This window comes from Hydractinia symbiolongicarpus, chromosome 6, assembly GCF_029227915.1.
Source record: "Hydractinia symbiolongicarpus strain clone_291-10 chromosome 6, HSymV2.1, whole genome shotgun sequence".
Lineage (NCBI taxonomy): Eukaryota > Metazoa > Cnidaria > Hydrozoa > Anthoathecata > Hydractiniidae > Hydractinia > Hydractinia symbiolongicarpus.
In genome coordinates, this window is record NC_079880.1 from 18,508,669 (window position 1) to 18,522,416 (window position 13,748).

General features: G+C 33.6%; 1 protein-coding gene across 4 annotated transcripts; it reads right to left on the reverse strand.

The window, feature by feature from the left end:
* Positions 1 to 428: 428 nt before the first annotated feature.
* LOC130647324 (transmembrane protein 18-like) lies at positions 429 to 13,560 on the reverse strand. 4 transcript variants are annotated; one of them, XM_057453129.1, is made up of 6 exons: positions 13,472 to 13,560; positions 2,239 to 2,398; positions 1,923 to 2,040; positions 1,313 to 1,364; positions 959 to 1,052; positions 429 to 712 (listed from the first exon to the last, which is right to left on the reverse strand). In XM_057453129.1, the coding sequence occupies exons 1-6, from the start codon at positions 13,531 to 13,533 to the stop codon at positions 593 to 595; spliced, it is 606 nt and encodes a 201-aa protein (XP_057309112.1). In that variant the 5' UTR covers positions 13,534 to 13,560; the 3' UTR covers positions 429 to 592. The 4 variants fall into 4 exon arrangements, with proteins under 4 accessions (XP_057309112.1, XP_057309110.1, XP_057309113.1 ...); XM_057453127.1 differs by having other exon boundaries at positions 1,313 to 1,367; positions 13,472 to 13,559; XM_057453130.1 differs by having other exon boundaries at positions 1,313 to 1,367; positions 13,371 to 13,480.
* Positions 13,561 to 13,748: the final 188 nt, after the last annotated feature.

A 13,748-nucleotide genomic window follows, 5' to 3' on the forward strand; every position in this document is an offset into this window, starting at 1 on the left:
ATAAAATACATAACTATGTTATTTTACAGCTGTAAAGAAATATTGTAGTTAGAGAAAAGAAAGAAAATAGAGGAATAAAAATAGAGAATAAAAAATAGGAAAAGTTTAACCTATATTCAGGTATTTTATTAAGAAAATTAAGGCTCAGTTCAGAAAACGGTTATCTTATAAAACTTGTGTAAATAGAAAAAAAAATACTAGTAAAAAACGATTTAGTTAAGTTAAAAAAAACCATCAAAATTACAGAACATTTCTGCCATAATAAATACCAAAATTTATACTGTAACAAAAACAATTATACTTGTTGTACACAAGTATATTGTTATGATGTAATTTTTTTTGCAGACGAAATAATTCTTTCGTTAAATATCAAAATGGTGGAGTACGGTTTGGCGGTGCAAAACAAATAAATAAGTGACAACAAGAAATAGTTTGCACCGAGTTGGACATCAAATCTTGATTATACATCTACAAAAATTCACCAATTACAACTTTTGTTGTTACTCTCTAATTTGGAGATATGGATTGGAGATATTGTTATACTTTTGGTCTACTTATGAACGTGTCTGCTTCGATGTCACTGCTTGTGCTTCTATTTCTTCTTCTTTGACTCGTCTTCACCTTTCGCTTTTCTCTCCCTCTCGTATTCGTCGATAATTTGTCGCTTTTTTATTTCGATCATTGCGTCTGCAGCTGCTCGTAACCACAAAATCTAAACAAAGTTTCTAATTTAGTGCCAACTAACGTACCATCTCGAACGTTCGATGGATAAAACAGATAAAAGTAAAAGGGAGTGGTTATCTAAGAAACAACTGTATGTGTGTCTCAACACGTCAACAAAAGCTGTATACAACACTAAACAGGTCGTAAAAACGTTATGTTCAAAACTTATATCTATAGGCTGTGATTTCCAGAAGTGAATTTGTGACAGTACACGTAAAGAAACCGTGCCACTTACGATTAGACATATGCAGTTGAATAGGATCGGTGCAGAAAACACTGTTGACGTGAACAAACCATTGGAGTCGAAATAATTCTCTTTCGCAAATAATCTAAATATAGAGAAATCACCAGTGAATAGTACCCTAGGTGCAGGGATCTTCGCGGTCATAAACGGTCGCAAATTTTGTTCTAATCCGCGAAAATTCTTATTGCTTCAGGAAGGTTTTCTTTACGTACGAAAACAATATTGAGAATAACGGCGAATAGGATTAGGAGAAAAAATCTCAGAAAAAAACATACAAAAACAACAAACAAAATAAACAACAACAAGAAACAACTCAAAGAAACAAAATAAAAGATGGCAGCTTACTTCCAGTTTTCAGCTGAATATTCATTCAGTTTTTCAGATAAATACACCAACACTACTGAAATGTAAAAGAACAGTCTAATTGCTAGTTCTTAAACTTTTTACATTGGATAGCAAGTAAAACTAGTACCGCCTAAAAAAATTGGTAAATTATCAAACCAAAACTTTCGCCAAATTTAATACAAAATACACCGACATCCCGATTAAATTCCTTTTTAAACTAAGTATCATAAATATCCCTCAATTTTGCTTAAACCTTTATAAAAAAGGAGCTGTTCCACTTCCTCAAGATTTTTCTATGGTATAAAGCCTGCAAGACAAGTCCCCAAGTGCATTTAATGTCCTTCTCCGAGTTTAATGGAAGAATTTGAGACTCATTTTCGTTCACGGATTGGCATAGCTTAAAAACAAAAGAGAAAGAAAGAAAGAAAATAATTTGCTTTATTTTCATTGTAAAGAATATACGATTAAAACTACCCAAAGTAACAAAACCGTAGGAAGTCACGATTTTCTTTGAGGTCAACGCTAATACAGTTAAATACAGATACCAAATAAAATTTTCTCCTCCAGATAAAAGATCAACACGTGAGAGGCATGCTAATAAAAAACTTACACAGCGAAAAGAAAATGACGTATTGTGTATTGTAATGCTTTCCTGACGCTACGACGACCACGAAACATAACAAATGAAACACCATTAACGCAACTAGCCACGGCTCAAACCAGGGTATCTAAACAAAAATGGTAACGCTATATGCGTCAAAGGCACAATATCCGAAATAATCAAAGAAAAAAAATTAGAAGATTTAAAACGGGTGCAAACATAACTCTTTTGTTTGGTTAACAAACAAAAGAGTTTGTTTGCTTAATACCTGTCTCGCTCAACCAGATTATCCAAAAATATAATAATAACAGCAAAATTATATTACCGCCTTGATGAAATCCCAATAATTATCTACTTGTCTTGTGAAATGGTTGGGCATACCAGAGCTGTGTTGAGATCTTCTCGGCGGGACCTTCCTTTCTTCGTCGTTTCCATATTGTCTCGCTAACCTCTCATGTATTTCTTGAAAAGCACTCATGAAGAGGCTAAAGATAAATAGCAAACCACATTAACAGGCGTTGCTTTGTGGTCAATGTTACGGAGGACGGAAAAGAGAAATATAATGCATAGAAAGTACTTTAAATTTAAGGGACTACTAAACATTATTGTGTGAACAGATTCCGTATCATATTTCTTCATGGCCAACCCCTACCAACACAGCTCAAAGCTTAAAAGGGCGTCATTGTTTAAGTTATTCTGGAAATATTAAAATATAATCACAAAACTTAAAAAGTATTGACTTTGTAATTGGAGCGTGTGTTTAAACTGATTCTTATATTAAATTACGACAACATCGATGATGTATACGTGAGAAGACGTAGGAGAGTTGCAGAAGACGTAGGAGATTTGCAGAATACGTAGTAAGTGAAGAGTTGCAGAAGACGTAGGAGAGTTGCAGAAGACGTAGTAAGTGAAGAGTTGCAGAAGACGTAGGAGAGTTGCAGAAGACGTAGTAAGTGAAGATTTGCAGAAGACGTAGGAGAGTTGCAGAAGACGTAGTAAGTGAAGAGTTACAGGAAGCTAAACATCAAGCAATAGCAACTATTGACTGTACAACTATGTCTGAACCCTCGACGTAGTAAACGTGTTTTTGTTAACTCTTTCGTTGCAAGCAAAATTTTGTTAATTTTCACGACTGAAAAAAACACGTCAAGGGAGGATTAAAAGTCAGTATAGAATCGGTGAGGAATCAAGTTCGCAAAACTTGGCACAAACAATCAAAGATCTCGTCTTAGAAAATGTGGTTGTGTTTGTTCCTACTTGTAGCATTTTACACACACGTGTTGCCATGCCAACAAGATGAATGCACTGGTGATTTCTGTACATTGGAGGATCCGAGAAAATTCTTTAGAGCGGACATGATGAACTATATCAACCCAAAGTTAAACTTAACTGAGCTGTATGAAGAAATTACGGCTGGTAAGGGTTACGTTAATATACCGCAAGTATTTACGCCGTCTGAAATTAAACATGCCCGCGATTTAATACATTATTTAATTAAAACACAAGGTAAAAAAGCGACACATTTTCAAGGATACGAAGAAGCGAAACCTGAACTACAAGCAAGAGTTTGGAACTTATTAAACAAAGGCAAAATCTGGGAAAAGATCGTCCAACATCCGCTGATAGTAAACATTGGAGCGATGATACTTGGAGATGACTTCCAACTTGGTTCGATCGCAACAAACACGATCTTTCCAGGCGGGAGTGGGCAAGAGCCACACATCGACTATCCATACTGGGACTATCACGACCGCAAGCATTGGCCTGCAAAGCCGAAAGTAAAAGAAGTTCCCTTCCATATGAACATGCAGGTGACTATACCACTGGATGATTTTACCGCTCAAAATGGCGCAACAGCAGTGAGACCACGCTCGCAACTTGAAATCTCCTACCCATCGGACGGTGATGAGTTTCACGCCAACATGGTTCAAACAACAGGCAAGGCTGGAGATATGATCATATTTGTGGGTCTACTTCATCACTGCGCCATGCCAAACAAAAGCAACGATTCCAGGACGGGAGTAATTATCCAGTACCTCCCTAAATACGTCAGACCAATGGAAGACTTAAAAAGAAGCGTAAAGCCAGAGGTGTTGAAGCGAGCAAGTCCAGTCCTTCATAAACTTTTACTGCTCGATTACGATTACCCTGCAGTGTTGGACGAGTTTGAAGCCACCAGCACTGAAGGATCGAAGTCAAAATTAAAAACGGAATTATAAAACCGCATTTCACAATTTAACAAAGGATAAACGTTTTTTTTTTATTCTTAGTGTAAAAATTACGACTTGTTGAATGAAATAAGCATCCATTTACGTCTAATAAAAACAGAATGATTCTATGAAAATGCTTTTATTTATAAGAGTCGTTAGAAATTAAACCAATCCGTTACAGGGCGTGGTTGCAATTATATTTTTGTACTTACAATTTTGTATGAAATAATAAATTGTGAAAAGATCAATTTTTACCAGATATATATTCATGAATTCATTCAATTTGCAATTCCTTGGGGTAATTATACGTTCTTGTGTAATTAGCATGACTGAAATATTTTCTATTTATTTCCAGTGACTGAAATGCTTTCTATTTATTTCCAGTGACTGAAATGCTTTCTATTTATTTCCAGTGACTGAAATACTTTCTATTTGTTTCCAGTGACTGAAATGCTTTCTATTTATTTCCAGTGACTGAAATACTTTCTATTTATTTCCAGTGACTGAAATGCTTTCTATTTATTTCCAGTGACTGAAATGCTTTCTATTTATTTCCAGTGACTGAAATGCTTTCTATTTATTTCCAGTGACTGAAATACTTTCTATTTATTTCCAGTGACTGAAATGCTTTCTATTTATTTCCAGTGACTGAAATACTTTCTCTTTATTTCCAGTGACTGAAATGCTTTCTGTTTATTTCCAGTGACTGAAATGCTTTCTATTTATTTCCAGTGACTGAAATACTTTCTACTCACACAGGACCCATTTTTGTCACCGGACCAAATATACGCGTGTTTTGCCATGCTTTAAGATAGGAAAATTGTTATTACAACATTACAATGTTTAAAGCATAAAATCTACTTAATGTTTACGGCCGTATTACATCACTATTTTTTTTCTTACCATGGAAGTTCTGGAGTCAAAGTTCTTGAGTCTACTATCTAAATTCTTTGTGAGGGTAAGGGCGTTGAAAGGACAGAGCGCCAAATATATAATTCACATAGACCTGATTTAATGATTTGACTATTCATAACTTTTTAAGAGATCCAAACATTTTCAGAAAAATATTTTGTCAGCCATTGGTAATGTGCGCAATCTATGAAAACCTTTAATATTATTTAATAAATAAATTGGTGGAATTGACAGACTTTAATTTTTTCTGATGCTGAAAGTTTTTAAGTGTCACAAAAAAGGAATTAACATAGTATTGTAAGAAATGGAAAGGTTGCACGTAATTTATAATCTCAGCCATATTTGGGCATGGCCATATGTGGGCAAACCCACTCTGCAGAGGTAAAATTTCGCCATAGGTACAACTTCGCCATGAAGAAATAAACTCCATTCATGCCACCTTAAGGCATTCAAACTCACTTTCAATTAAAAATAGTAATAGGCTAAGTTTTATATATACATTGATTATCCGGAATATCCGAATGTGTACATTAAGAACTAAAATTATTATTTTAGCGGAAAATATTTGGACAAGATTTATAACGTCAAAAAATGTATGGGTAATTCTTTTAAACAAACTTTACCAAATTTCAAAAGTAATGATTATCAGGAAATGACACAAAAAGAAGGTTAGAAGCATTTAAAGTGTACTATATTCAATCAAGACCTAAAAAAGGGGTTTCAGGATCTAACTTTATATAAAGAGCCTCAGCCAAATGATCATGGTCAAAAATTAAAGGGGGTTTCTACCTGTGTTTAGTTAAATGCTTGTAAAAGTGAAAATAAACAGGTTACATTTAAAATTAAATGCTTTAGAAAAAGTTGTATAATTTATGAACTAATATAAAAAAGAACCAACTTAAATGTGTTACTATGTATAGAGATATAACTTTTTACTTTATGTGAAAAAAAGCAGGTTACATGCATGCCGGGTTACGCTTAGGTTACTATTTAAAACACTTGTAAAATTACTTCGAGAAATGGTTAAAAGATAGAACTTTATATTTATCTTCTCAAAGATACAAATTTTGAAATAAGTGAAGTTAAATGGGTTACCTTAATGTTCCAGGGGAGTAAAACAGAGTTACAAGCCCTAACAATGCCACAAAATAAGGTTGAATGTAGTTTTGTATATACTAATTTTGTTTTGTACTTTTTATGTACTTGCTTTAAGTTTAAAGTGAAATTGAGAAAACTGTGAAATTACCTGTGTTACATCATTTTTGTTTCTGTTCTAGTTGGTAAGTACATAAATTATTAGAATAATTGCTTTTTAAAATTTTTAATGCCTGTAAGGTTACTTTGAGAAATGGTTTACTTTATATTTATCTTCTTACAGGTACAAATTTTGAAATAAGTGAAATTAAATGGGTTATACTAACATTCTGGGTGAGTAAAACAGAGTTACAAGCCATAATTGCTTTTTTTCTAATTTTTACATTAAAATTCCAAACTTCAAATTCCATTTCCTCAAACAAAAACAAAATGGGTTAGATGTTTGAACCAAAACTTATGACATTGCATTGCAATGTTTGCTACCATTATGTTTTACCTAGTCTTTTTTATCAAACCATGTGCTACAAAGTTTCAAAATATAAACTCAAAACGTTTTGGTAACTCTTTCTAGGTAAAAACTAATATAAAGTCATGGCTTATCAATGTGACAAATGCAAAAAGACCTAAAACACCGACAACATCTATACAGGCATAAGCTGAGTTGTGAACAAGTTTTTCTGTAGAAAGTGTAGTAAGACTTTTACCAGAAAAGATTTATTGAAGTCACATAATTCCAAGTGCAAAGGCAAGATGGAGAAGAAATGTCAAGTATGTGGAAAAGAATTTAACTACCAATGGTTTCTTAATAGACATGTGAAGATGCATGAAGGAGATACTGAAACATTTTGTGGCAAAAGTTATAAGAGAAGTTCATTGGTAGACAGATCTAGCAATTCCATTGAATACGATGTTCAATTTGGCTTTGAAGAGTTTGGCTTCAGGGCAGTTGGCTTTTATTTAAGTTAGTAGAACAGATGAAAGTATTGAGGTACCTTTCCAGAAGTTTTTAGAAAGTATTTAAGTTTCTCCCATTTAGCTTGTTTTAGTATAGAGTAAGACTTCAGGATTTTTTAGGACTGACTTTCACACAGAAAAAGATTTGTCTTCTTAAACATAGGTTTATACTGATCACAAATGAAGAGTCTACTGTAGAGTGTGATACCATTGATGACTGTGGGTTAAAAAATTTCTGCAGGGCAACCATACTTAAAGGGTCGCTTTTTAGAGAAATTTGGAAAATCTAGTGATGGCCTGAAGTTTAAAATTGAAAGCTAAAGGCACACATTCTTTTTCAAAGAAAGTGTGGTTTACACTCTTGGTAATTTTAAACAATCTGTTGGAAACTTTCACACAATTTCAGATGCTGACTATTGTGACATTTTGTGGTATGTTGAGCATTTTGGTGTATCACCAATTTGATTTAGATTTTAGATTTGCTAGTTTATTTCCAAACTTCCATATTTAGTTTTTAATAACTATACTATGGTTTACGAGCAACATTTGTTTTCTTCTTTATTTTTAGAGCAACATCTTGCTTCTACTTTATAACCCAGATTTTTTCACGTAATGAAAAAAGTATTAGTTTGTTGATAAAAGTCATAGCTTGCATTTGCATATAAGAAAGTTTACTATCAAAATATGCTCTTTGAAAGACTTTGTAAATTTCAGCAAAAAAAGCCATTCTAGGAAGTTTTTGACAATGCTTTGTGTAACCCATTTACCCTCACAAATCAGTATAACTTTAATGCAAATTGTAATTTAATTCACCTTTTTACTTAATCAAGTTGGATGTAAGCTTTTTAGGGTTACTTTAAAACTTAAATTTCGATGTAACCTGTTAATTTTCACTCAAATGATCACTTTGAACTACTAGAGGTAAAATTGATACTACTACAATGAAAAAAAGTCTAAGTTTGACTATTTAAAAACTCTTGCAACCCTAAAATAAGGTAACCCACAAATTTTCACTTTTCTTCAGTGAAATCCTTTCACATTTTTATAACAAGATGTACCCTATAACCCTTTGGTCATTTAAACTAGTCTTCCGTCTTGTAACATTAAGGTTAAATATTCAGGGTTACTTTTAATGGTAGCTGATATTTTCTTCTGTAACCTATTTATTTTTACTAAGTTGTAAACTACTAGAATAAAAGATAATAGCAGTGTACACTATTGCTGAAACTTTCAGCTTTCTAGGACCTAGTAACCTAAAGTTCTTCACTTTTTTAGAAAATCCATCGAAATTTAATTTTTTTTTTGATGGCACAGTAGTTTAGATCATAATCAAATGTGAGAATAACGAAAATAATAAGTACAAAAACTGCAGTTTTTATTGATTTTCTGTTTATATATACATAATTTCTATGCACTGGTCCATTTTAAAAAAAATAGAAAAACTAAAATTTTTGGAGACAAATTTTGGACAGAAAAATTTTCAGACAAAAAAAATCCGAAAGTTTTTCTGTCCGAAAATTTTCGTTTTTATTGTACCTCTGCTTGCAAATTGTACCACTGCAGATTCCATTGGTCAAGAGCATCTGTGATACATCAGTGGTTAGGATTTAACTTTAGTTTTAATCAATAATCTTTAAAATAAGCCACAATAGGGTGGCAAATAGCTGGGTGCAAGGTAAATGTTTTTCATAAAAAAGTCAGATGTCATGATCAGTTGGGATCTAGGTTAGGTCAACTATTTACCTGCTGATATTGCGACTGTCGAGCTTTCTTAGGCTGAAGGAACTGATAACTCAGAATACTGTTGTCTGCATCACAAAAGTACCATTAGGAAATTTTCATTATTTATTATTTTGCCTCTGCACTTGTGTTACCATGCAAAATGGTGTTTAAAGGTTATTTTAAAAAACCCTGACCCTTGCATTACATCTGTTATAGCACACGTCAAGAAGCTATTTTCCTGGTGATCACTGCACTGCAAAACCACATTGTCTGGTTCAGTAAGCCAAGTAAAAAAAACACTTTTTTTAAAGTATGCGAGATTTGAGCAGGGTTATAATTGGTCAGTATTTTATCAAAATAGAGAAAAATAAAGTAAAATGTTGGTGCTAGGGTGTAGTGTGCCTCAAATTTTACCTTTTTGGAAAAGTAGGACAATAATACATTTTTTAAAATAATGAACTTTTTCACGTGGTGGTAACTGCGATCTATGATGGCCCTTATGGATCACTTTTATTCTTGATAAAAACACTTTTTTCCTCAGTCAAAACAACAGCCTTCGAATTTCGCTTCGGCACTCGGCAATTGCCGAAGTATTAGCAGTTATAAGGCTTTCGCTCCGGCAATAATATTGCCGAAGAAAAACTCGATTGTTGACTGTTGTAGTTTCCCTTTTTTTTATGAATATTCATATTATCCATACTCCTAGATTTCATCAAACAGATATCGCCACAATCACACAAATAACTTTCTACTGCCCACTAAATAAAAAACATTTAGTCTCGATGCCCCCAGCTATTGAATTCTCTTTTAAGGGAGAATGTTGTAAAACCCTTAAACGACGTGAAGGTAGACGACACGATCCCTTCAACCAATTCACTGCACTGTGTTGACAAACTTAATGTTGGCCCGTAGTTTTATTCAGTTCAGCCTGCGGTTCAAAATAGTGGAGTGACCAAGTAAAGTTGTATTATCGTTCCCAAGAAAAACAAAAACATCAGGATTAACTCAGTTGAATTTGTTGATGTTTGATACTCGTCAAGGCTTGGCATCATATTTATATTTTTTTCATTTTAAAAAGTGTCAAAGAAAGTGCCGAAGTCTGCCGAGGCAATTGACGAAGGTCTTCAGTACTTTTGACCATTGTCTTCGGCATTTTTTCTGCTGAAGGACTGCCAAAGTGATTTTGAAAAATTGCGAAGTTACTTCGGTATTTATTTGCCGAAGCAAATATATATGAAATTCGAAGACTGAAACAATTGGTTCTTTCCTCAGAAATCTTCTTTCCTGTTCAAAGCACTTCTCTTCCAAAGTGAAAAACACTCTCTTCCATAAACTCTAAAAAATCTTAGCCCAAATTCTGGTCTGGAATATTGATTAAGCTGGACTTTGATAACAAACACTAGGCTTTTCGATATATAATAGATGACGGAGAAAATTCCTGTAGACAAGGGTGAATAATTGACATACTAGTTCCCAACCATGAAAAAGATCAAGTGGTGTTATCAATTAATAAATCTCCAAAAAAATTAATGGTAGTGGACCATAAACTGGTATTTCGTTTTTTAATAAGAATACAAAATTCTAACCTGGCTGTTCATTATTCTTTATTCTATTGTTCTAAACAAAAGACTAATTGTAAACCTAAATCTCACTCCCATATTCTATAAAGCACATTCTTTAAAAAGAAAAAGCATGTTGTACTTTTTTAGTGGACACTATCATGATTTTGAGGACTTTCTTTTGCCATTTATTGGCAAAATCTATTGATAAATAAAACCATGCAGTAACTACTTTGCTACTGATCTGAATTGATTTGTGATATGATTTTATTCATATGCACATGCACTAGGACCTGCTACAAGCTGTTGGTAAAGTAAAGAGGAAGTCCGGTAAATTTTTAAAATTTATAAAATCACAATATTACATGTCTGTATAACAGCCAAAATATTTTTTTCAGCTGCAAGGTTCTAAAAGTCATGAAAAAAGCAATTTTCCCTCATACCATTTCTACTTTCACTTCATGATATTTTTCCGCAACGAGTAGTCTGGACACTAATATTCTTCTGACATCATTCGTGACAACACATTACTTCATTGCAGTAGTAAACTTATCTTGAAGTAGTTATGTCATCTTCCTCTTCTGATGTAAGCGATGGTGAATTTAATGAAGATGAAGAATTTGGTTTATTTCCTTTCATGTTCGAACGGGAACAGAGTCAAAGTGAAGTGGCTGCAGCTTTAGAAAACAACGTTGGTGCAGAAAACTGCAATGTTGAAGCTGGAAATTGTGTTGGAAATGTTGAGTGGTGCCAGTGCAAAAAGGGTAAAACTATGGTCACTGAAGCGGAAAGTTTATGTTGTTGTGATAAAAATGATATTCCGGACGGTCATTTTCAAAGTTTCTGTTGAATAAAATATCTTCTTATCGTGTATTTTACTTCCTTGTTTGTTACATTACTTGTTTGTTACATTGTTGATATACACACTGGGGTAAGCCCTTTTAAAGATCTTTTTTCTTTTTTCGCTTAGGTCATAGGTGTGTTACAAATTCGAATGAATTCAAAATGGTTTGTTTGCCTGAACCCGTGCTATGGACAGCACTAGGTGCTATTCACAACATGAGAGGGATTCATCATAAACTGTGCAACAGATCATATCGGTTTGCTGCTTATAAACAATATGGTGGGTGTATAGAAGACTGGGCATAGGTTATCGAAAACCTATACCATTATGTGTTGTGTGGGTAATCCATAATGAATACCTGCAGCCCAATGGGGTATAAGTGCCATACATAGAGTCAGGAATGGATTTGGACAAATAAAATATAAGAACATGTACAATTGTAAAGATGATGAATGAAATTTTTACAATATATGTTTTTAAAATATAACAAATCTCCCCCGGAATTGTAAAATAAGCGTTTCCTGATGTAATGCTAAATCTCATTTCTAAACCAGGGGGGGTTACTTTTAGGTGAATTTTGAACGCATATTCCAGAGAACAACTTCCTTCCAAGGGTTTATTTTTAATGCCATATTTGTGGGTGTCTCAGGCAACTTAAAAAATTTAGGACCTTTAATTTTTTGAACCAAACCAAACACTTTCTTCATCAAGTTGTATTTCTTTTCTTTCGGATTCATTACCTTTTTTGCCACCCACTCCTTCATAATTTTGGTGAAAATGAACTTCAACCTCCCATCGGATGTAGTGGCTTGTTGTCGTTCTACACCCGAGTTGTGGTCAAGCACAGCTAGTTGCGTCCTAGCAACCATCCCAGCGTATGAGTACTTGAATGGTAAACCTTGAGCTGTCCAGTGTGCTTGAAATCAGCTACGTATTTAAAATCGTTTAGTAGCTGTTTTTCATTAACAATTTTCTCCCGGGCGATGTAAGCAGGGTTTTCTTCGGTTAACCACTACTTCTGAGCTTATTGTAGCAGGGTAAGTTCTTCATGATATAGTGTATTATTTACCCAATAATATACCCCACGGATACGCAGGTAGCGGCTTCGAGAATGAAAATACCGTAGAATAGCGTTTGGTAATAATTTAAACTTTCTCACAGAGCCACAGATAAATAAAAAAAAATGTAGTTTTACCTCCTGGTTATTAATGGACAAAAAGATCAAAAGACAGTTGTATTGAAGGTGAATAAAGTTCGCAACAAGCTTATTTACAAAAGAGATAATTTGAAAAGAAGTCAAGAAAAATTTAAGAAGTGCAAGAAATACCTTGACATTGCATTGAAAACATTTGGACGTGAAATGCATACCACAAAGAACGAAATTCGTGTCTGCTGGATATGGTGTATCTCGCTTTATAGCTGCTAGCTATTTCTTACGATGTTGTTTATTTTACATCAGCTACCGATTTTTTGGTGGACGAGTTTTAAGCACCACAAGTAACCATGATAACAGTAAAAAACAATAGTATATTTATGACTTGTTTGAAGTGGTGTATTTGACAACTGAAGAATTGCGGCATGCAGAAAGCTGTTGTCATGAATACGTCAAAATAAACAATGGAGCCCAGACCTCCATGATAACAATAAAAATTTTGTGTCATTTAAAAAAAAAGTTGCAATCCTAAACTTTGATAGACATCTATATCATTTGTAATACAAATTTTTAAAAAAATATTTTCAGAAATTATTCACACGATTTTTGATTTTTAAAAAAAAATTTGAAAAATGACTGGACTTCCCCTGTAATCCCTTGTTAGCCAGGTATACTTCCTGCGAAAAGTAAAAAAATATATATACAGACCATGTGTGTAAATTTGCAGACCAGATTTTTAAATTAAGTTGTAAAGAAAAAGTTTTGGACCACGTGCAGAGAAGTGTTATGTTCAGAAAAGAAGTGTAAAAATACAGAAAAGGTGAGAATACAGAAGAAAACCGTTTAAATCATAGAAAAGAAGTGCTTTTAAATTGGAAGAGAAGTGAGCCATAGAGGCCATCGTAGGTAACTAGCTAAATGTATAGCTCCATGCGGGCGGCCTGGACGGTACAAACTGAGGTAGAACTTCCTTCTGCCTTAGCTACAGGCTCAACTGTAACTCACGTGTTATTATCCACTCATTTGCTACGGCATAGTCAGTACAAACGGTTATGCTCATAAAAAATAGTGCAGCTAGCTAGCTACAGTCAGTATCTCTGTTTTACCTTGGTTTGCGTGGAACTTTATCGTCGGCCATTTTGATTGTTGTATGTCTTCTACGGCCCATCGTTTTTCTTTCGTTTTCGATTTTAAAGTGCAAGTAAAAGGTAGGGAGCTTAAAAAGTTTAAAAAAATTTTAAGGACAAATAATCTATTTAATAAATTGAAAAAAAGTTATTTTAAAAAATAGTACATTTATTGTATTTTTCTTTTTATAATTATTCTTTTCAACGCAATACTTGTAGGTAATAGAAATATTATTTCAATAACTTAACCCTCCTG

Coding starts and splice junctions, on each gene's coding strand:
- LOC130647324 (XM_057453127.1), bottom strand. CDS start 13,533: ATGGGCCGTAGAAGACATACAACAATCAAAATGGCCGACGATAAAGTT. Junction 1,368..1,922: donor CGTCATTTTCTTTTCGCTGT/GTAAGTTTTTTA, acceptor TTTACATTTCAG/TAGTGTTGGTGTATTTATCT. Junction 713..958: donor TCAACTGCATATGTCTAATC/GTAAGTGGCACG, acceptor AACTTTGTTTAG/ATTTTGTGGTTACGAGCAGC.